General features: G+C 35.6%; 1 protein-coding gene across 2 annotated transcripts in view; it reads left to right on the top strand.

Annotated features, from left to right (window-relative positions):
• MEI4 (meiotic double-stranded break formation protein 4) overlaps positions 1-24,118 on the top strand; it is a 91,185-nt gene extending 67,067 nt beyond the window's left edge. For both annotated transcript variants that reach the window (XM_090136108.1, XM_090136109.1), the window contains one exon: positions 20,657-24,118. In XM_090136108.1, coding sequence (XP_089992234.1) covers positions 20,657-20,908 — 252 coding nt within the window. In that variant the 3' untranslated portion in view covers positions 20,909-24,118. The remainder of the gene's footprint in view (positions 1-20,656) is intronic.
• The last annotated feature ends 435 nt before the right edge of the window (positions 24,119-24,553 follow it).

Genomic DNA, 24,553 nt, shown 5'->3' with positions numbered 1-24,553 from the left:
GTATTGTACACGGCACATTCTTGCCCAGGAAGCTTTGTGATTTTTTAATATTTAGTGCGAACATAGGTGGCAGAACCTTGTTCCTGTCCATTCATAACTTCATATTGGAATATAGTACAAAGGAAATCTACTTCGCAGGCAAAAGCCCCACTGCCTTCTTAGCAAATGCTTTATCCTGTTGAAATAGATCCTCCATACAGTAATCTAGGGCTTAATATACACACATCTGATGTTTTAACGTGGGTCTTGACATTATGAAAGAAACATTAGAAAGGCACTCTGAAAAGAACATTGGAAGCATCCCTTATTAAGGTGTCAAGCTGTTGCAGATGCTGTTTTATATGCCCTTTTTTTCAGTTCTGCACAGAATATATAGGAAATAGCCTTTCATTGTACTCTGTACAATTGTATAGCAGTAACTTGACTATTCCTGCCTTTTCTGCTTAACTACTTAGTTTTCATGCCTGCTTGAAAAAAGGGTGCCCTTGTTTTTCTCTGGTATTGTTTTTATTTCTAATACGCTTTAACATTCTTTTTATTTCCTGTAATCCCTTTAGCTTTTCTTATCAATCACTTGTATTCTAAATTTTTGCCTTATCTTCAGTATCGTTAATTGCTTCATCTTCTATGTGTAGATTACTTAATGCTTTATCAGTGCTTTCATGTTTTAATAGGTTTGTTTTTACATCAGTATACTTTTTCTTCTGTAATGTTGACACATATGTATTCCACTGACAGATGATAAGAAAAAATGGTGACTTTCATAGTTTATCATCTGGAATAGAAAGCTAAGCACTTTTCTGAAAGATTATTTAAATGCAATTCCTAGTTTTAAAAAATCATGGTTTTTCCTGGAGAACTTCAATAGTATCATGTGATTCTATGATTCTAAGGTTGGGCCCCTCACAGCCAGAAAGACATTGAGGCCCTGGAGCAGATTCAAAGAAGGGCGACAAAGCTGGTGAGGGGTCTGGAGCACAGGCCTTATGAGGAGCGGCTGAGGGAGCTGGGATTTTTCAGTCTGGAGAAGAAGAGGCTCAGGGGAGACTTTATTGCTCTCTATAACTAACTATGGGAGGTTGTACTGAGCTGGGGGTCGGCCTCTTCTCTCGTGTAACTAGTGATAGGACTAGAGGGAATGGCTTCAAGCTGCGCCAGGGGAGATTTAGGCTGGACATTAGGAAATACTACTTTTCTGAAAGAGTGGTCAAGCACTGGAATGGGCTGCCCGGGGAGGTGGTGGAGTCACCGACCCTGGAAGTGTTCAAGGAATGTTTGGATTTTGTGTTGAGGGACATGGTTTAGTGAGTACTATTGGTAATAGGTGGATGGTTGGACTGGATGATCTTGAAGGTCTTTTCCAACCTTGGTGATTCTATGATTCTGTTGGAACGGACCAACAAGATCATCTAGTCCAACTGTCCTCCAATGTCAAGCTTTGTGGTTCCTTCAAAATTTAAAATTGAAGAACCTCAAGAACATGAAATCATTTTTCAGGAGTAAATTACTTTTGTTTCTGCCTGTTTCTTTTATGTAAATACTTTAAATGCAGGCATTTGTTCTGAAGAATCTGGATTTGTTTACTTAGTTTTTACACTCTTCCCTTCCAGGCAAGTTATGCTTTAGAAATGGCAGGGACTCACTCACTTCATGTGAGTGTAGGATTAGGAAAGGAAAAGTAGCTGTCATAACACAGCAACAGAAAGAAAAGCATTTTGAGAATTAACTTAAAAGTAAACAAAGTAGCAGCAAAGGCGGGTTTTTGTTTTATGAACTGTGTAGAATTCCAGGCTATGTGTACACACACTCAAAATAAAGTTTACGAGCTTAAAGGAAAGCTAACTAAGGACAGACTTATTGTAAATTCTGAAATTCTGATTTCATATTGCTGTTGACTGCTTCTGGTTCTTCATTTGTGTGAGTGCCTGAAGCTAACATTTAAGCAGTATTTGTGATTTTCTTGTTAGAGTACACTTCTCAAACTGGGCTAGCGTATCACTATCAACTGTTTGGCTTTTTGCTGTCAGTTTTTGCAGCTTTTTTTCACAGCTTTCTGCAACTTCTATATTTCTTGACTGAAGAAAACAAACAAAACAGAAATGCTCTGTCTTGTAAAACTTCAAAAGTTCCAGCACAGTGGGACATAACTGAAGAGGAACAGTGCTTCCACCCCTGTGTGCCTAGTTCCCACAGTGAAATCTTTCAGTAAGCTTCTGATCCAGTGCTCAGGAAAGTATTTAAGGACAGTCTCGACAGCAGTAGGTACAATGAGTGGGAGACAGCTGTTCTATGAAGTAAGGAAAGTTTAAGAAATGGATGTTTCTTAAATTGTGTGGGGGTTTGTTCAGTGCAACTCGCCTGAGAATTGCAGTTTACAAACAAATTGATTTTCTTAGTTGAACCAAAATCTTTTATTTCGAGTTAGAAATGGAAAGGACAAGATTTCCATATACTGTTTTAAATGAGGTCATTCAGTGACAGTGCTTCCAATGTCCTATTTTCCTGGAGTTTTACTTTCATCAGAAATGATAGCTTTGTACAGTTTACAGTACAGTTTCATCTCTGATTTAGACTAAGATTGCATTGTTCTTAGCAGTTTACTAAGTTTCTACCATGTGATATGAAATACAACTTACATAATATTCATACTAGATTAAGTAAGGAAGCAAAGCAAAACCAGTCCAGTATTAAATAGGGAATGTAATTCATACAAAATACTTGTTTCTTGTGTCACTCTCCATAATAGTTGTACACTACAGAAGAGTTAGTAGAATCAAGACTACACCTGCCAGACACATTACATTTTTACAATCTTGCTAATTCATAGTTTCATGTCAAAAATATCTTTAAGTATAATACCTTATTAATCTTATAGGTTATCTATATTTGTGTTGCTTTCACACCTTTTGTTTTGTTACAAGTCCTGTTAACATCCAGAGTTCCTTCTTAAAATGCAAGGGCTGCTCCAAAAATAATGTCTCCTATTTTGTGATATTAGCCCACAATGTCAAAGGCAGATGTTGCTGATATGGCAGTAGGAGTTGAACCTTCCCACCAATATCCCATTACATTTTGTCACTGTGCAACAGATGTCAGCAGATGGGAAGTCTGACAAAATAGTGTCTGACATGGAAGTGTGTATAAAACAAGGTGAGGAATTTAATTCCTCCATTTGGCAAAAATGGCACCCATTGACATTCATCGACACTTGCTGAATGTTTATGGAGACTAAACAGTGGAAATGAGCTCAGTGAGGCAGTGAGTGGTGTGTTTCAGCAGTGGCATTAAGAGTATAGCATGCTTGTTCATCACAGATGAAAATACATAGCTAATGGGGGTGACTATATTGAAAAATAGCTGAGAATTTTTGCAGGTGAAAATTTGCTCAATCAAATGGTGCGAGTGTGCTCTTTGTATTTTTCATGGACATAAGTGGTAATACTTTTCTAGTGACCCATGTAGTTGTCATATGTGCATTAGTCTTTTAAGTATTTGTATCATTATGTTCTAATAGTACTGTGCTGTAGCTTTCTAAAGCAGTTCAGAACTCAGTTGTCTGTCTCTTTAGTGAGCACTGCAGCTTCTGGAATAATCACTGTACTTTAATAATTCAAGTGTTTAAAAAAAAAAAAAAGAAGAAATACTTTCAGATTTGCACAAAGTCAAAATAAACTAAAAGATATGCTGCATTACTGTATAGTTATTCCCAGTTAGTAACTGCCTTCTCAAAGGTTTTTAATATAAATGCAAAGGGGGCATTTTAGAAGAAAAGTAATTGAAGGCTATTCAAAACTGCTTGCAAATATGAATATTACAAAACCGATAGAATGGCAATTACAGTCTGTATAGAATATTAATGTGCTACTTTACATGTAGTAGGTCTTTATTATGAGCTCATTTCATAGGTAAGCCAGTGTAGGTTGTTTTCAATATGAAATATGATAGGCAGCTGTGTTAATAAAATCTTGTTGCACATAGAGCCGTCTCTTAATATGCAATTAAACAGAGTTTTAAATTGTAAAATAAATCATACTGCAATACAGAAGCAGCAAATTAAAAAACACTCCAGGTTCTCTATCATTTTGTAGTAGTTTAGTGTAGCAAGATGTTTCTTACTATTTTAGATTTAAATTTGGAAGATTTCAGTTAGTGTAATTTTTCATTTTTAACTGTAATGAATTATTATTTTCTTTTACTGCTACGAGTGAATTTCATATTATTTGCAGAAAACAGGTTGTTAGCTGTTATTTCCAGGCAGAGCAATTATTTTAAACTAATTCCTTTCTTACTAACTACTTAATAAACTACTTCCTAGGACTATGAGATGGACTAATACAGATGTAGATTTTGAGTTGCAGCAAGTTTAGTCAGCTTGTCTTAGAAAATGCACAAAGAATAGAAAGGCTTCAGATAAGAGCAGCAGATCTGGAAACATGCAAGGTCATCTCTTGAAATAGAAATTGTTTTTTAAGGAGGAAAAAAAAATGAAGTATACGAGGCAGAGAATATACCTTTGTTCTAAACTAATATCTTTTCTTTCTCTGCCTGAAATGCCAGAAATTTTCTGCTACTTTCTCCATGAAAATTCTCACTAGATGAGCTAATTCTCTGAAATCTTTTTTTTTTTTTTTTTTCTTCCCTTCTTTGCTTCATTTTTTATCTTTGGACTATTGATATCACTTCAGGTTTGTTTCTTTTTAAGGTAGTAATTTTCGGCCAGTATTTTATGGTTCTCTGAGTATGCAGGTCTGATGGATCCAAAGGGTAAGAAAGAAAATCAAACATGTTTCTATTTTTTGTTTTGGCCAAGATTGGAAGGGACCTCAAGGATCATGAATTTCTAACCCCCCTGCCACATGCAGGGCCACTAACCTCCACATTTAATGCTAGACCAGGCTGCCCAAGGCCCCATCCAATCTGGCCTTGAACACTTCCAGGGATGGGGCATCCACAACCTCTCTGGGCAGCCTGTTCCAGCACCTCACCACTCTCATAGTAAAGAACTTCCCCCTCACATCCAACCTAAATCTCCCCTCCATCAACTTAAAACCATTTCCCTTTGTCATGAAGTTATCAACCCTTTCAAAGAGTTGATAACTGAGTTTCTAACATTTATCGTGTTCCTAGAAAACTACCCCTGACGTTTTTAAATGTTTCCAAAACTTTCATAAGTTTCTCAGAAGGAAAATGGGACACCTAGGCAGCTGGCCAGGATGGGAACATCGTGTACAAAGTGAAACTACTTCCTTTTCCCAGGAGTCTCCCACCTTCAACCACTAGCTGTTTCTAGGAATAACATGTATGGATTATTTCCATAGAAATATTTTTAAGTGCTGCACAGCTCATATGTTGAGCTGTTTTTCTGGTGCAAATGATTCCAAGGTGGTAAACAGCATTGGTTCTAGAAGAGGGTGATGTTCAATATCTGACTCTCCATGCTGCATTAGAATGGATAGCAGGACACTATCTCTCCTGCTAAAAGCCAAATATATTTTTTCTTTGTTAAACTTATACATGTTTGCTTGACACTAAATATGTGTCTTAGGACAGGCAAGATGAACTTAGTGCTAAAATGGAGCTCTGAAATGAAATATTTTTGTCCTACATGATGATGATTTTCAACTTCTGAGTAAAGATGGCAGAAAACTGCCTTTTCAAGTTCTACTACCTTTTTTCAGCATTTAGAATAAATTCACAAATCTTTGTACAATTTGTGCTGCTAGTAACTTTATCTGTTAACTCGAACAAAATAGCAAGAGCCACTGACTGTACCCAGAAGAAAGTCTTGTGTCCCATTCTTAAGCAGCAGCAGAACATACATAGATGGTCTGCTATCATTTCCATTCTTGCTATTGAAAAATCATGGTATATTAGAAGAGTAACTCTTGAAACTACCTTAACTCATTTACCTCACCTCATTTGAGACCATCTAGCTTGAGAATTTGGCTCATAAGTTTTTGTTTTCAGATCACAAAATCCTCATGAAGCAGCGACTGACTTGCAAGTTCTGCCATTCCATGAGCATAGGGATTCTACTTCTCACAGTCTTCCTCTTCTTGGCTGTTGGCTGGACACATGCATAGGGGAAGCAGCACACTTCATGCCCTCTTCAGAGATCAACTACAATTATCATCTCCATGAAAGTCCTAAGAGGAAGTACTTCATTGTTGAATTTATGTATACTCTATGCTTCTGGGGAAATACTACATTTTTTTTCCTAGGCTGATCATTGAGGTCTTTCAGCCTTTAGGCAGGCAATACATCCTTTGTCATCAGATGTTGACTCAGTATCCCTGTATTAGTAAAGCTATCTTAAATCTGACAGAGTCATTATAAAAATCTCCAGTGCAAGCTATCTGAGGAACTAATAGATTAAAAAAACAAACAAAACAAAACCAACATAGATTGCTTGACTTTTCATTTGGTTTAGCTGCATGGTGGCGGGAGTTGTTACTTCTGAAGTTACGTGGGATGTAGATGGTGGATTATAATTATAGAACAGCAATACTCTAGAGATGAGACCTAGAAGCGTGATGGTGGAATTGGAAATTGGAAATCCTTGCATCATCAGTTTCTACTCGCTAGACATCAGGCTTTCTATACAAATTCAAGGTTCTGCATAACCTGGACCTTGCTCCTATTTTTTTTTTTTTTCTACTGACTTCAAGTAGTTTTCTTTCCAAGCCTCATTCTGTTCATCATGATATTGCTACAGGCAGCAATGGATGTGCTTGATACTCCCTCTCATACAAAGGCCATACCATTCTTGTGAGAAGCATCTTCTAGTTTTAGTTGGTAGTGACTACCCAATTATTCTTTCTGATGACATAATGGATGAGGTCTTTCATTAAAGATTTTAGGAGCGAATTAAAAGCCCTTAGTGACACTTCTTGGTTGTTCCACCAGTAAATCCACTGAAATGGCATTAGTGTCACCCAGTTGAACACCTCATTGAGTTTCACAAGGTTCCTTACACTCACATTGGAGACATGCTTAAGAGGCCTGATGCATTCCTTTTTCAATTTTCTTTCTTGTTGCAGTTTTCACTATTATATGTAGTATGTACATTTCTTGAAGAATTGAATTCTGTGCGTAAATTGTATTAGCACAGCTAGAAGCTGCTAGTTTTCCATATGCTCATTCTGAATCGTACTAACCCTCCTTTTCAAGGATACTGTTCCTGAAGATCTTCTATGACAGGTTGGGTTTTTTTCCTCCTTTCCGGGATGAGAAGCAGTTTCCTGTAAAATGAAAGAAGGCTTTGCAATTTATGAACTCTTATCTTGAAAAGATGTAGGATGGAAATTGGTCTAGAACACAGTCATTAGGTTCCTTTATCTATACTTGAGTTGATAACTCTTGTACTTTCAAGGTCAGGGGTAAAATATGTACATGAAGTGCTTTCTTGTTTGTTGATAAATTCATGTGTTATCCAGGGACTAGGAAGATGGGAGCAGGTCTTGAGGCATATTTTATTCTTAGAAGAGATAACTATCAAGAATCATCATGGTTCCCTTTATGGGAAGGTAAAGCCACAGAGTGGTATTGGCCGCAGGCTGCCCTGGTACAATTCTGAGAACAGAGACCCCACTGAGGGAACGAAGATGGGAAAGATCTAATTATCCCTTTAGGATTAAGGAATTCAAAGTCTTTCAATTCTTATTGTCCAGAGGACTGAGGACTGAAAAGATCATTAAATGAACCACGTGATGTTAAGCCCTCCATGTATGGGAGGGAATCTAAAATACATGGTAGTAAGGGAACGAGATGGACCTGTGGGGGGAAAAAAAGAAATAGATTATTTTTAAAGAATTTATTAACTGGAATGCTTAAAAATCCATGGCTATATGCCTGTATAGCATAGAAGGGGTGGAATTAAATTTAAATGAATTCAGTCTGATAGCAGAAACAGTCACAGCACGAGTTCCTTGTTGGGTAATGTGGTATCATCAGGGAAAACTCTAGGAATATATTTTATGTCTACTCTAAAGCCATTAAAAATGTAGCAATATTCTCTTTCCTGTTCGTGGTCTGAAAATCTCTTTATTGTCCCTGAATTTTTCTCTCTGCTTGGTTAGTGCTCTTTCAGGGAATAAGTGCAGTAAAAATTAAATACAAAAAAAAATAAAATAAAATTAGCTTTAGATAGTGACTTTCTTCTAATGAAGAAACTTTAACCATTAAAACAAGAGTTTTATTAATACTGCAGCTGTTGTCTCTCATTGGTTGATAACTAGGTCATATAGGCGACATCTAAAAATAGGCAACTAGAAATTTACTAGGTACAGCATAACAAAGGTGATTGGTGCACTTTAATTTTGCTTCTTCTCTCATCTTTTAATGAGTCAGTCTGTAATGATTTCCCATCATATTTTTCTTAATGTAATTCCTGCAGTCATCTGAAATCGTTTTGAGGAGATTTGTAACCTATGTATTTAGTATAATTTGTTAATGCTATATTTTAATATCTTGCACAATAGTTTTAATGCTTGCTAATAAATTAAGCATTATGTTAAATTGCATTAACTGTACAGCATTATATCTGTTTGAAGTAGCAAAATTTGATAGCTGAAGAAAGAGGAATGCTATTGTGTTGCTAACAGCACTTAGAGATGTATTGCTGCATTCTTGTGTGCATTTGCCTACTGATAGACATTAAACAGAATCAACCATTAGAGGTTTTTTTGTGCAAAATAAAGTATCAGGTATTTTAAATTAGCACATCTGGCCCACAGTTAGAAAGAAGCACTGTTTTATTTCTTCTCCCAGAACAATTTAATTCCATCAATATACACACACACACATCTCATCTCAAACTGAAGTTTGGCTATCGTTTTGGAAAGTTAGTTATCCTTTGAAGTGTTGAAAATTTCCTAATCTTTAAGGGCAAATTCATAATAAATATTGTGACATATCTAACATTACATTCTCACTGCGCAGTAAATCTGACATATGCGTTGCAACTAGTCTGCTTTGTGCTCATTTAATAATTGGCAGGTACTGTGACACTGACAGAAGGAACCTGTAGGTTACCTTAGTATGATGCTGTTTGTTACCTTCTGGTATGATGCTATTTGTTATTGGGCAAGAACTGTCATGTTGCTGTCTAATGGTTGGAAGAATTAAGGATTGTTCTCTGTAACCTCCTTGAAATTGTGTTATGCTCCTCAATTATTCAGTAAGTGTATGTACCATAATCTTATTGCATTTTAAAACTTTACTTTTCATACAAGCAGCATCCAGTATTGTGAAGTTCATAAGTAATACCTTGTTCCTGTGGGGAGATCAAACCAATTTTAAAAAATATATATCTTTTCAGGTTCAGTATTCAGAGATGCAAAGAGCAAATGAGTTTGTGGTGATCACTGAAATGCAACCAGTATGTATCAGATTAGTGGGGTTTTGCTCTTGGCCTAAAAGAGGGGCAGCTATCATACCATGTCCACGTAAGTGATAGCTTCTTTCTAGAAACTTCAGCTTTCATCAAGGTTCCATACAGACCCTAGTAAGTAAGTTTATGTCAGCATTCTGCAATAGCCCTAACACCTCAATCCTCATATGCTGTCTTTTAGGTTTCTCAGCGCAGGTGCTGTTTCACTGGTCTTTGTTCAAATCTTTTTGATTTTGGTTACACCTTAATTTATGTTTGTGCAGCTCTTCTGCCTGGAGAAGGCTCTGAGGAGACCTTACAGTGGCCTTCCAGTACCTGAAAAGAAAGCTAGGGAGGGACTTTTTATAAGGGCAGATAGTGACAGATCAAGGGGAAATGGTTTTAAACTGGAAGAGAGTAGATTCAGACTATATCTTAGGAAGAAATTCTTTATTGTGAGGGTGGTGAGACACTGGAACAGGTTGCCCAGAGAGGCTGTGAATGCTCCCTTCCTGGAAGCATTCAAGGCCAGGCTGGATGGGGCTTTGAGCAACCTGGTCTAGAGGGAGGAGTCCCTGCCTATAGCAGAGGGTTGGAACTACATGATCTTAAAGATCCCTTCCAACCCAAACCATTCTATGACTCTATAATTGTTTCTAATGAACGTTGGAATTTGTGATTCTACTTCAAATCTAATTCCTGTAAATTTCTATTACATCTCTCTGTTTAGGTTCAAGAATCTGATTCTGAGGGACTCAATGAAATGCAGTACGCTGTTCATCATTTTTAGTGTTATTTTTCTGAGATCTTTGGCTTACTGTGGACACTTGATGCATTTGGTAGTACTTTTGCTAAGGTACTCAGCCCTTAGTTGCCCAGCTCAATAGCACTGAGTTGTTCCTCACAGAATCCTTTTAAAGGATAAAGTGGCTTGTACTTCTCTACCAGCTGTCAGTTTTAGGTAGCGTTAGTGATATGTGCTGATGACTTGGCATAAAAACAAATGATGCCAAAGAATGAAAAATCACATGCTTCTCCTGCCATATGTAAATTTTCTAAATTTTCTTTAACTTTCTTCTAGGTCATTTCAAATTCCCATATTCATCATTTCATGATGACATCCTGCTAGCACAGTGAATAGGTTCTGCTCTAAGTGGCAGTGTGCTTGCTGAAGATGTTATACATACAAATTTTTATGTAACTGCACTTTCTAGAATCTTTTTTTTTAGTTAAGGCCAATTCTGTCTGCCAACTACTGACAAATAAGACTTTCAGAACAGTCCAGATTGGAGATTTGGCCATGCACGCAGTGTTACTTGCACAGCAGAGATCTTGTCCAAGACTACATTAAATGGGGATCTTAAGTATTCCAAAGTTGAGTATAGAAAGCTTTTGGATTATGTTCAACTTGGTATAATATATCTCAATAATAATAATGCTTAAACCACAGACCTTTCCTCTAAATCCTTTACTGATTGGTTCAAATTATATTGTAATGTAGAATTGTGGTTTTTTTTTTTTTTTTTTTTTTTTTTAATACATAATTCTGTCTGTAAAGTTTCTGCTTCAAAATTTGAAGGAAAAAATATTTGGTTCCTAACAACTAAATTGTTGTGTGATCCCTCTCAAGTTTTCTTTATTGTGGGTTTTTTTTTTGTCTATTTGTTTGTTTATTTTTTGGTGTTCTGTCAGAATGCTACAGTGTTAATACAATACTGCAGAAGTTTGTCATTTTCAAAAAACTATTTTTAAATGTAGCTGTCCTTTAAAGAATCCCTCCTGGCATTCTGAATTTATAGAGCCAGTCTTGAACTGCATATCACTACTTTCTAGCAGAGGTTCTGCTATGACACAAGTTGCAAACTGCTACTCTGAAGCTTTTAAAATCCTTCTTTTTGTACTTCTGTACTGCTATAGCATTTAAAAAGTAATAAAATACATGCAAATTTTTAGAAAACTACTGGTCTGGGATTTTCCAAGACAGCATGACATGAAATTAATAGAAGAGTAAATTTGCAGGAGAAACCATATTTGCAAACAGTCATACCATTTAGTTACTGTAAAGCCTAAAAAGATTGTAGGAAATAATCTGTTCAATTTTATGTTTTGTCATGTTCTAGGCAGGGGAGTAGTTGTTCCTGTAATTAAGCTTTAGAGCATATATGCAATCTTTTGGATATACTATGGTGTGCTCTTTCATGATATTTCATGTTGTGCATGATTTTCAAGTAAATATTTTGTTTCTATAGTTCCTCATAATTTTAAGCTGAATAAATAACATCATTTTCATATGATTGAATTTTAGCAGTCCATTCAGTGTTTATTCTACAGGTATATTCATTATATGCGAATTTTGTTGAACAAGTAGCACTACATGTCTATTGTCTCTAATATTCATGAAATTACAGTATCCTACCATGCCTTTCAAAGCTTTTAGATAAATTCTGCCTTTGACAGTATCCTGTGAAAGTTTGGAGGAGGTTTTGGTTTTGGTGACATAATTCCATTGGAAAGCTGGTGTTTTATGCAGATGTTTGAATCGTACCGAGACTACTTGAGGTGAAAGAGAGAGCATCAGTAAATACATGGGAAAAACAGAATTTGAAATCCCATTGAATGAAAGATCAAAAATGCTTGAAAGGTTGTTTTGTTTACTGTAAGTTTAAATAAGGAATTGTAGGTGGTGTGAATTTTGCACTAAAAGAGAATGTAAATCAGTTTGAACTTTCTTGGCAGGTTGATGTGGTTAATGGGGATTATGATTACTGGGAATGCTGTTAGGGAAATATGCATTTCAAAAACAAAACAAAAAGCAATTAAAGAGAAATGCTAATCATCTAAAGACTGAATCCTGAGGCACAGCAATTTGTAAGATAATTACCTTTTAACAAAAGACAGTGGTATTAAATCAGGACAAAAATATTTCCTGTGAAGTCTTTCATGCGTGCCTGCCTTAAATATTTTAGAGATGCTTGTCAGCGCATTATCAAAACACTAAACAGCAATTAGAGATACCCTCTATTATCCTACTGTGTGCTTACCTTTATGATGTGTGTTGTTGACTTTTGTCTGCTTCAGTTTCTACATAGTAGTTATTCACATCCTTGTGGAACACTGAGTTAAGTCTTTGTTGCTGTGAAGTAAAACGCTCTGTTATTCAAACATACCTGAAGCGTTCCGAAAAAAAGTGTGTGTTGTGCTTATGGCAAGAACACAGCGATGAATAGACTGAACAGGAATTTCTTGAAGGTAAAGCAACATGTCAAGAACAGAATTCACTGTTAGAGCTGATCTTCATACAATGAGAAAGAGATAGTATCACTGTCTGAGGAAGCAATTCAGTCATTCTTGAAAGATATTTGCAATAGCCTCTGGCTCAGAGGCTGGGGAAAATATTGGTTTTACGCCTGATGATGTATTAGAAGAGTGTTGGAAACATGCAAATAATTTTTGTCAGGACGGTATCTCTGATAAAAGCAGATTTTATTCGTGATTGCAATGGCAGGCGTCCTGCAAGCAGGAGTGCACCTATGTTCACAAGATGACGGTCTTTATACCCTGTTTTTCCCTTTACCCATCCCCCTGCCCTGTTTCCCCATTGGCTGGGTACTCCAGGTTCACAATCTTATCAGTTTACGTTTGTTGATTCGTGTGTTATCTGGTGTCAGTCAGCAGCCATCCTGTTGTTTCCAAGATGTCTCAGTGCTCTTCTTGTCGTATTGATATGATTGTCTCCAAAGTCTTCGTTAAACAAAGAGCACCGGGGGGGGTGGGGGGGGGGAGGGATGATGCCAGGCCTTCAGATGTCTCTTATGTCTCTTCAGGCGCTTCCTCGGGCATACCATGATTTGTTCTCTGGTTTGATCCCGTGCAGGATCTTCTTGCAATGTGTGTGACAAAATATACATATATACACCTATATACAGAGCGTGCATTCCTGGGAAGATTTGGCTAGAGGATGAGTGATGTAAACTATCAGAGATCTTTCCCAAGTTAAGTAGGTCTCCCAAAAAGAACTATGACAACGGAGTTCATGAAATAAAAAATATTATCCAATTCTAATGCAGAAACAACATTTGATTCCCACAAGAGAAAATTTTCAACTAGGATGGTGAATTTGTTCACTGAAAAATTCAGCATTTGAGTGGTAGTTTCCAATCAGTCAATTTAGAAATTATTTTACTGGAAAGTAAAAAGTATTGCTTCTAATTTAATGACTTGTTTTTGATAATACAGTTGTTAGGACAAATATATTGTTTAAATACTGCAAATGGTTTCAGGGCAACATTTTTTCTATATGTAGAAAGTGAGCACAAAAAATAAGAATAATAAAAAAAATTCTGTGGACTTGGATGTCTGTATTTAGTTTACTGCTGCCTTGTTCTTTAGTCTCTTAGCTCTACTTGGACCAACCCCTTCCATTTCCAGAATTCAATACAACAAATCAGGGATCACACTGAAATGCAGTGATAAAGAGACACTGAAAGTAGAGAACATTTTAAAGTAATGCACTCTAATTAAGATATTTTTAGGATAGAAAATGACAAATACTGAAAATATGAATATGGTGCTACTCACAGTCTTGTCGCTGTCATCATTTGGTCGATTCTGTCACCTAATCATAAAATACCAGGTTTTGTGAGTTGAATCTGTTATTGCCTGGCTTTGTTTTGATTACCACTTAATGCAGATGTTCTTTTCCAAGTTTTCTTGTACTGAAATATTTCCAACTTTTCCATGACGTTTTCATCAGAAGTAAAGCACAAGGAACTTTCTTTTGCTGCTGGACTGTATTTTTTAAGGATGTTGTTTTTATCTCCACACTTCTCACTTTGCTCTTACTGTAGCTCAGTAGGTCTGACATTTAAAACCCTGAAATTATGAAGAATTTTGATAGGAAACTGTCAAATTCTACTGTTCTTTTTGCAGGATCAGAGAAATACTTCATTATCCTGCTGGGAGGTTACTGTGCTTTTTCTTAAACCGTATTTTGTTTTCTTTAGGGAAAAAGTGTTAGTGCTTTCTCTCGTCTCTGTTACAAACTAAACATATCTTCTAGATTAAAGCACTAACAAAAGCCTTGGAGTAGTTCACTACTAAAACAAGCAGTCCCAGGATTGTCTGTCTCTGGAAACATGTAAATGATACTCAAACATTTTCTAACATTCTAGTCATGCTGCACTTCAGAGAGGAAGTATTTTTATCCGTGCCGTGTGGGATGTCAACTTACACAAGTTCTGTGGCCTCTTAGCCCACAAATCTTTATTTTCCTGCCAGGAACTCAGTCTGCACTTGTAGCTGCCTGTGCCAACAGCCTTTTGCAAGGAACCGAGGGATACTGAAACTGAGATGATGAGTTGGTTGGTGATAGATTGTTTTAAGATAGATATGTGTTCTTTGTGCTGTTCATCAGTCCTCTAAAGAATTTGTAGGAGCTTTGGTTCCATTCGTCTCCCTGAGGTGGGAACAGCTCATGGAGAAGTTCCTGCTGGGAATGGATGGGCAGACTTGGTTGTTCTGTCCTTGGTGCTCCCCAACAATGGGAGTGGTTATTTGCAGCTGAGCTGCAAATGCTGCAGCAAGCACTGCCTCTGCTTTGCCTGAAAGGCAGTATTAGCATAGCTTTAGCAGGCCGTGTTTGTTTTGGTCTTTTTTTTTCCGGGAGAAAAAAAAGTATGCATGTGAAAGAAGTACCAGCTTTTAGCACTTCATATTTCAGTGAAATCTCAAATAGGCAGAGATACCTCAGGAACATACAAATTACAACTGCTGAATAGTAAAAATTTTCCAAGATATGGAAAAAATTCAAGAAAAAAATTAGAATAAAACTCTCACAGTGTGGTGAATTGAGAAGGCTTGGGCAGGATAATTTTCTGTTAAAATAGCCATCTAATATAAATGCCACTTTTATCCCTTTTTAAATATCAAAACTGTTGTATAAACACTCATCTTTCCAGTTTGATTCAAATCTGTATGAGAGCTTTTGAAATTTCTGTTTGTATTTTATGTACTTTATGTAGTATACATAATTATTTGTTGCAGTATACATTTAAACTTGGTGTCTTTGTAGGGCTAGAAACCCTAGTTTCCATACTAGTTTCCCTGAACATACTCCATGTCTTTTCACCTTAAAATATGTTTATATTTGTAAGGTGAGTGTTGTCTTCACAGTGTAGGTCCTTTGAGGCATAAAAGGAGTAGAAGTTATTTGCCTGCACTCAGAAGGTAGTATCAGTCTTGTGATGCTGGTGTAAAGTTTTAAAATTCCTAGAGCCCCAGAATGTCACCAGAAGTGGAACACTTACTTTGGCTAGCTGTTACTTTTCGTTTAACTGGAACTTTATGAGAATACGGCCTGTCTTTATAAGACAGCTGAGCACTGATCATGTAACACTCCTGTGCTTTGGCCCTCCTTTTCACTGCTCTTATATCTGTCTTTTTACATTTTCATCTCCTTCCAAATAACCTGCCCCTAATTATATTTTCCTCACTGTTGCCTATTTTGCTGTTACTGCGCCCAGATTTCATGTTGCTGATACTACTGTCCAGATACAGTGTTAAAACTTGTATTGCTGACACAGTTGCTCATTTGTCCTTGTTACAGGATTCCTCTCTCCCCAAGGTCCCCGCAGTTCCCCTTCGGCTGGCTGTGATGCTGGCTGCTCCTTATCTCACATTTTCACCTAAAACCAGCCATCCATTACTTGTGTGAGTTTCTCCCATTGTACCTGCCATATCCCACAGCTTGTTGCATGATATCCAGGAGTTTCCGTGTCAGTTTTGGTTACTGTAACCTTGAGCCAAAAGGCTGAGTAGTCATTCACCTCAAGAACTACAAGTAACAGCATGCTGGCACTTGTTCTCTGCAAGGACATTTTTCTGTCCTCTCTAGAGCAGTAGTTTCAGCTTCTGATTTCCTGAGTGCAAACATCTGTTACATACAGAATAAAAATGTTGCAATCCTTACCTTCCCCTTCCAAATCTCATTTCCTACATGGAACTGACGCAGCTGAAAGCTACCTTGATGTAGAATAAATGTTAGATCTCAGCTAGATGTTTTATTCAGAGAGCAACTACATGAGCTAGCAGTGGTACAAAGTAGGGAACACATGGCTGTCAGCTCAGAGGTAACTCCATCCCAGAAATAGCTGGGTTCTGCTCACTTGAATTGCTGCTTGTAGAAACTCATAGAGTCACAAAGATTATCCCAAGTTGGAAGGGGTCCCCAGAAATCAAGTCCAACAACTGGCTTCACACAGGACACCCCCGAAATTTAGATCTTATGTCTGAAAGCATTGTCCAAATATTTCTTGAACTCGGGCAGCAAGGAACCGTGCCCACTGGCCTGTGGAGCCCAACAGTCCTGGGCCAATTGGAAGACTGCATCGGCTGTTTCTGTCATACCCTATGATTTTGTAGAAATCAATGTATGGGAAGAGTGTAACACTGTTTACATTAATCATTTTAATTAGCGCTGTTTTGGGGAAAAAAAAATGCAGCTATGAAACATATGTTGGAAGGAGGGAGAAATGCTTGTGGTTAGGATAGTGACTACAGGTAAGCGAGGAAAGAGGAAATCTTTATACTGTAGTAGCCCAAATGTTGGAAATAATTTTTAGAGAACTAAAGTTACATGTCTAAAATGATGTAACATTTAATTATCTCAATTTTGCGTCCCTGGAAATGTTCACTGAGTCTATCAAACAGCTGTAGAGAACTGTAAAGAATTGTTTCAAAGCTAATATTTACTCTCCTGTTTTTGTTTTATATTTATATTACTAAAAGCGTTTAAATAAATGTTATAAATGGGAGTGAACTACTAAGGCAAGCAAACTAATATATTCTGTTAGCATCTGCGAATTTTTACGGAGTCCTATTGAATAACCCAGCCTTTGGAAAAGTCATCCACCATTCCGTGATTATTACTTGAATTAGTTCTGTGTGTTTACAGACTTATTTTTTTTGTCCAATTTATTTCTGTAAATGCCAACTCCTAATCTGTCTACCAAGACAGCAGTGGCTTGAAAGCTTACGGAGTCATCTGATAATATTTGGCTGTTGCTTTGCAAAAAGGAAGTATAATAAAGGCCAACATGAATACAGATTGACTTTTAGCATTCTGACTGCTATTGCTGCCTAAATTTTTGAACATTTCCTTTTAGCATATTTGAACTGTTGTGTTTTGTTTTGTTTTCCATGATAGTATTGTAAAGAAAACTAGTTATAGAATTTCTCCCATGCTTTCAGAGTATGTAGTAAAAATGTCTGCTGTGGTTACTCTCTAATATTTGAGAAGATGGGGGAATTTATTGCAGCCTTTGATTCATTTCCTCTGTTCTGTATTTGGTGATATAGACAGATGAATTCTGATTAATAGATCATCTAATGCAGCCATAATATCCTCATACTATTGGTTTCCACCTTTTATAAAGCTCAATCTTCTATAGTTAGTAATCTTTAAAAATATTTCAACTCTGAAAAGTGTTTTGGATTGTGAAATCAGAATAAGAAAATAATTTCTAATGTTAAATTGAAAACTGAATTGTCTACAAAATGCACCTTACTATTATGAAACATGCTTCCAAATACTTGGTGAGGAAAAGAGGAAGATATGTCAAGGATTGGTCTCATTTCAAACAAAACAAAACAAAACCAACAAGAACAAAAGCACACTTGTCTGATCTTGAAAAGGATGATTATCTTAAAATTCTTTCTGAAAACAGGGTCAGTATAGGACTTATTTATTGTTGATATGTATATATTTTGGAATTATCGTTCATATAAAAGGCCTGCATTATGAACATAGCTTCTGAACTTTCTAGATAGATTAAGTATATTGGTGCTTGTATATGTCTGTGTGCATGTACATATGCTGCTACTCATATACATTGGTGAGCAAGGAGAAAAGGTTGTTACCTTATTAACCATCAGTAGCTGTAAATGTTCCTGTCTACTAATTCTAAGGCATAACTTTCTGTTGGTAGTAATTACATCAATTAGTGTAAAAAAAAAAAAAAAAAAAAAAGTTTTGTTGAGATTATGTTAAATGGGCTGGAAAGATTTGTAACCCTTGAACCAGAAATAGTTGTAGATCAATTTTTTTTTTTTTTTCCCCCCCCTCTGGTATTATAAAAGTGTTTTGAAGTGCATTCATCCCCTGCAAAGCAATTACCTCAAAAAAAAGAAAAAAAGAAAAGGCTTCCTCTTTGCTCTCATAGAATTACCCTTTGTGTGGCTAAAATCATTTTCTTTTAGGGAAGCAGTATTTGTAGATGAAAGGCAATTAGTTACCTTGTGGTTTCTATTATATGTAATCAATTAGGTAGTTTACTAAGTTGCAATTAGGTGCACTTTTTGAGATCCACTGAAAGTAACACAATTGCTTAACTGCTTCAAAAAAGCCAAGGATCATGGGGATAAGTGGAGTGACATAATCCGCTTTTCTAAAGTATTTTCTGTTGATCACTCATATGAAAGGAAGATATGAGTGAATTTCCAAGTCCAGTGCTTAAGACTTTAACATAGGTTTTTGCTTATAAAATGTACTTCAAATATTCACATTACAGAAGCTAAAAGCATAGAACTTCAGTCTATGTTTCTGTGTTTCTATTTTGCTGTGCAGAATCATACTTTACCACTGTAAGTTATTTTTTTCCTATAATAGTTAATGAGAAATTAATATAATTTAATAAGCCATGAATGTTCTGTTACAGAAGAAAATGTGTTTTCAGAATGTTAGTCATATGGTGATGACATAGTTTCTTCTAGCATGCAACAGCAAAAAATCATTTGCATCATGCAGATCATAGTTTGAAGTTATGGAAAGAGGTTTTCTCTAATTATATAATTGGATTTAATTGGATTCTAAAAGTATGTAAGTACTTAATACTGTGCTTTTATCTTTTTGCTATCTGTTGTGTTAGTGTTGAATTGTCATGGGGTTTTGAAGTGCAGGTTATTCTCACCAAGATCAAGAGAGACATAAGTGGAATGTGTAAGACTAGGGGTAATACTTTCAGTAATTAACATGATTTTCAAGATGTATAGAAAACTCAGAAAAAAATCTTTACTACAGCAAGAGTTTGCAGTAAGATGGCTGTGGTGTCTTAGCATTGTCACTGATGTAGAAGCTGACCTGAAAACTTAAGACTGGATGCTTCAAACTCTGATTTTGGATCGAAGAGCTACTATTTCACAATAACAGAGTAAACAGTCCCCTTAGCCACCATGGCAAACTGCTGTCTTTTCATTAGATTCTAGTGGAATCAAAAATCACTTACTTAGTCAATAAAAATAACTGTTCTGTTATATATTTCACACACGTTGGAACGTCTGGCAGCATACTGTTTACAGTGGTGCTGATTTAATAGATCCATGTCAAAGCCTAGATCCAGTACAGCCTGGTACCACAGGCCCAAATGTAGACGTTAGAGCTATTCGTCCGTTTCTAAAATATGTACTTGATTTTCTAGCAACTTTGATTAACTTTGGAGTTCTGATCAATCAAATCTGTTGTAATTGCAGTCTTTTTCAGAGCAAGTTCATCTCATATTATTGGTAGATTTTACTATTAAGCAAGATCCAGAATTTCACTCCAAAAAGCCAGCTCCCCGAGGTTTAAGGTTCTGTCTTATCAGTCGTTCCACATGTACAGCAGAGGCTGTAAAAGCTTCAATTTGAAAAAGCAGTTTCCAAATGCAGGACAGGTGCATTAGAATGAATTTTAAGTTTGACAAACTCTCTTTCCCTTTGTAATTGACTCAGAGCTGTAGTACTAAGTTGGATATTTTCTATTGATATTGAGAATTCTAATATGTTTGGGGTTTGGTTTTTTGTTTTGTTTTGTTTTCTAGAAGCATTATTTGAATAGCAATTCTTCATACTACAAAGATTTATTTACTTTTTTTTTTTTTTTTCTAATATATCAGGAAGTAAAAACCAAACAAATTTAATCATATGTCTAAAACAAGAAAGGTTTTTCTTGTTGTTGTAAATCTGTAGATCATAACTACATGTCACAATCTGTGGATAATTAGAGAAAGTCTTCTATGCATCCTGGACAAGGTGTTATGTTGACTTCTCATTTGACAGTTTGATGGATTATTAGCTGTTTGGCTTCCCAAAGAAGAAAATTTTCCTTAGAAATCATGTCTGAATATATAGCCATTCTAATTATAGAAATATTACTTCAAATTTTACCATTATTCCTTCAACTATCATCTGAGATAATGGGATTCAGAAGTGTTATCATACTGTGTTTATGTATCAATTTTTCTTTATTCCCAGATCCAGGCGATGTATGACATTACCCAGTATGAGAATATTTTTTCTTTGTTCATGATTTTGGAACAACTTCTTCACAATGAGACAGAAGAAAGTAACACTTCAGACTCAGGCTATGATGGAGAAGAGAAAATCAAATTTCTGAAGAACCTTGATCAAATTATTTTTCACCTTTCAGATGAATTCCCTTTGTTTTCTTTATATTTATGGAGAGTGAGTGTTCTTTTGAACTCAGCTCAAATACAAATTGATTAAAACAAGCAACCTACTTTAAAGCAGTGCATTGTTGTGAAACTGGATTGGAAAATGTTTGAGTCAGACAGGAAAACTGTAGTTATTGGAAAATATTTATTTTAAACTTCTATGCTTTCACTTCAGAGGTAATGAAATTTATTTCCAATTTTAAATATTGAGAAATGCAATAATAATTCAGGCCCTGTTCATTTGTTTTGTTTTGTTTTTTGTTTTTAATAAATGCAATTTCTTGTAACAGAAAACAATATATTGGTATTTGCATACACAGTGAAAATGGTAACAAAGAAAATAGTTTCAAGTGGTGCTTCTTATAAGCATTATGAACTTTGAAGTTGAGAAATAATGAGAATGTAGAGCTAGGCTTCTGTATTAGGAAACTGTAAGTTGTGTACCTTCTCTGTGCTTTAGAGACATAGGGTAGTTGGGCATATGGATAATATGAAATAAGACTGATCATCAGAAAGCAGTTGTGTTGCCATGCTCAATGTGATGCAGCAGAGATTGCTGTCTGATGATAAAATCAGAACTAACAAAAAGAATATTTTTAAACTTGGTAACACCACTGTTCTTCTAGAATAGTCCTAGTTTTTTGTTTAATCACAGTGATTACCTGGCCAACATAAAATCTGATGCTTGGTTTTACAAATTTCTTGTTCTTGGCTTTACTTGTGTATGCATAAGCATCAGGCCTAATTCACTCTGAGTTGACCATTGATTTCAAATTAAATTTAACTCCTTCCGTGGTTGCTTTAGATCTTTTTGTTCAAAATAAATGAATAATGATAAAATCTCCTTTGTATGCTTATGTACTGATTTTTTTTTTTACATTTTTATTTCTGTGCAACAGAATTGTATTGATAGTAATTATTAAATTCACATATTTGTGGAAATATATAAGGACTGTAGAAATGAGTTCAACAGTAGCTTAGCCAATACAGAACAGCTTTGATAAATTTGGGGAAGGAGGGTACAAGTTTTACAATGATAGCATTATTTCTAGTAAATAAACATCATTTTAGTTTTGTTCTGTCTTCTAGTAGGGTATATTCATCAAAAATACAAAACATTTCTAGCATTTACCTTATTCTTTCTTTAGTATTTTTTTCAAATGAATTTTTAATGCCCAAAACATGCTCTGAAATGTGGCTTTATTACTGTAAGTAATTGATCTTGTTCATATTTATCTTGTTAGTTTGAATGCACTTATTTAAGATAATAAACCTATTTTTTCTACATAGTTAGAAGATAGTAACATTTGCAAAACAAGTTACTTTGATGTTGAATTGGCATCTGAAAGAGATTCTTTTAATTGTTCATATACTGTCCAGCACTGGTATGTTTCTTAAACTTATTATTTAGTATGTTCTATTGTAACATTTAATTCTTTCTGTTAGCAAACTTTCAACAGAAATCTGTTTTATTTGCAAAAAGAATGTCCACAGTAGGAAATTAGATAAGTCTTACTAAATTAAGGAAAACAAAAATAAGTAAGGTTATAAATTTGGCAGGCACTCAAGAATTATTGTGCCTTTTTAGTTGTCTTATTAATTTTTGTTTGGACAAGGTTCTTCCACCTCCTTACACCATTCCTGTAAGAGCAATAAAAGCATGATTACAAAAAGAGCAAGGAAAAAAATAAATAAAAGGGAACTGATATCCATTTGATATGGTAATTTGTGCAACATTTGGTCATTTTCATATATGAGAAAGAAACAACAAAGCACTTCAAAAATGTCTTGCATAGAAATGATTCAGAAGACAGGAAAATAATGGAATCTGAAAAACAGTAGAATGTGTATTGTTTCATGACTCCTTTCCTGAAGGGCTTCCTTCCTTGCAGAGCATTGTATTTTCTCATCAGCAAACTTTCTAGGCCACTGGAGGAGCGATGGATGTTTTGGGAAATATATGCATCATTCCTAAGTTCTGAATCAACTTCTGGCTTGAGACATTATTTATGAAATCTTATAAGGTTGTTAAACAGTTTGTTATGGAGTTCTGAAAATATTTGAGCAGGGTAACAGTCCCCATTGTAATACCATTGTAGCAGTTCAGACAGTTTTTAGCAAGTACTGTTTACCCCTGAGCTCTCCTAGTCTGTTTCATTGCAAAATTAAATAGTTGGTTAATCCATGTTAGTGAGAATATTTCAGCTTTGGTGGGAGAAATAACCTCTACAACTGGGATGGTTGTTTATATCATTGTCTTAAGTTTTCTGAAGAAGTAGTTCACCAATGTGGGACTTGCCTCGACAGGATGGTGGCACAGATGTAGACATGTAGATATCTCTGTGTAGTTGGGGTGTCTGAGCTATGAAAAATCTACAAAATGGAGCAATATTTTGTGCTGAGTCTCCAGCTGATACAGCAAAGGAATGCAGCTCTTAAAGAAGACCTGAATGCTGTTTTCGTGTAATTGCCTCTAATACCTGGAGCATCTTTAGTAGCACTGCCACTAAAAGTGTTTGGGAAAATGTGTCGAGCAGTGATGGTACTTGGATATGTAGCTAACTATGGCAACAAGATGCATTTCAATGTCTTACTCTGAGAATTAAATCTCACCTTGAGATATCTATGTTTTTGGGAGTAGAAGAGCCTAGGTTTAAGTCCGTGCTCTTCAGTTTCTGCTTTTGCATTAATTGTTAGGTATGACTTACAGAAACATCACTGTCTTTAGTTCTGAAACAAAACATGATGACAGGGCCAGTCCTGTGTTTAGATTTTACATATATATTTTCTGAGGCAAGGATCCCAGTTGCAACCCTTCTGCGATTTGGACTTACTCAGTGTCTTAAGTACTTGCTAAGAAGGTATGTCACCGTTCAGCTTTTAAATATCTGGCCTCCAAAGAATCCCAAATCCAGAGAAAGTACATATGGTCTTTGCAGAATGGGGAATATTAGATGTCTCTAAAGAACAGTCGAGAAGTCCCGTGTACTGGGCATAACTTATCCTAGGCTCAAAGAACAGGGAACTCTGAAAGAAGAAAGTGGTCTGACCTGTTGTTTCCTGGGAATGTTCTACTTGAGTTAGCTGTACAGGTTTAGTATTAACATTTCAGCATTTATTTCATCATACTGATTTTCTTTTCATGAATGTATGTACTTTAAAAATTAGCAAAATGCCAGTGTTCTGAAAATGCAAGGTATTGAGGCTTTTATATAGATGTATATAGATATATATTGACCTGGTCAAATTATGTTTATTATATATTTTGTATATATTTTAAACATTTATTATATATTTATATCGTCAAATTAGCATTGTTAATTCATTAGTAGCCAAATGGTTAATATTTTGTAATTTGTTACTTTGCCTGTTTTTTTTAAATTGTCTGCATCTATTTTAAACAGAATTTTATGTTAGTGTGTCTTATTTTATGAGTAGAAAAATTACAATGCAAGGAAAATAAATGTTTATTATTACTATTGCTTCTCCATTGACTGTTCCATTCACTCAAGAATTTTACATGTCTTCTAATAATGACAGTAATGGGTAGGATTTGAAGTGAACTATCTCAAGATGTTATTATAAGCTTAATTTGGAACCTTTTAAAAATATGTGTATGATGTACTGATTTGAGATAGTTCTTGCTTATATCTGTTGGTAGTAGTAGAAATGTAATTTTACCTCATTTTAATCCTGT

This window comes from Phasianus colchicus, chromosome 2, assembly GCF_987193195.1.
Source record: "Phasianus colchicus chromosome 2, bPhaCol1.hap1.1, whole genome shotgun sequence".
Lineage (NCBI taxonomy): Eukaryota > Metazoa > Chordata > Aves > Galliformes > Phasianidae > Phasianus > Phasianus colchicus.
This window is presented reverse-complemented; position numbering and strand designations above follow the sequence as displayed.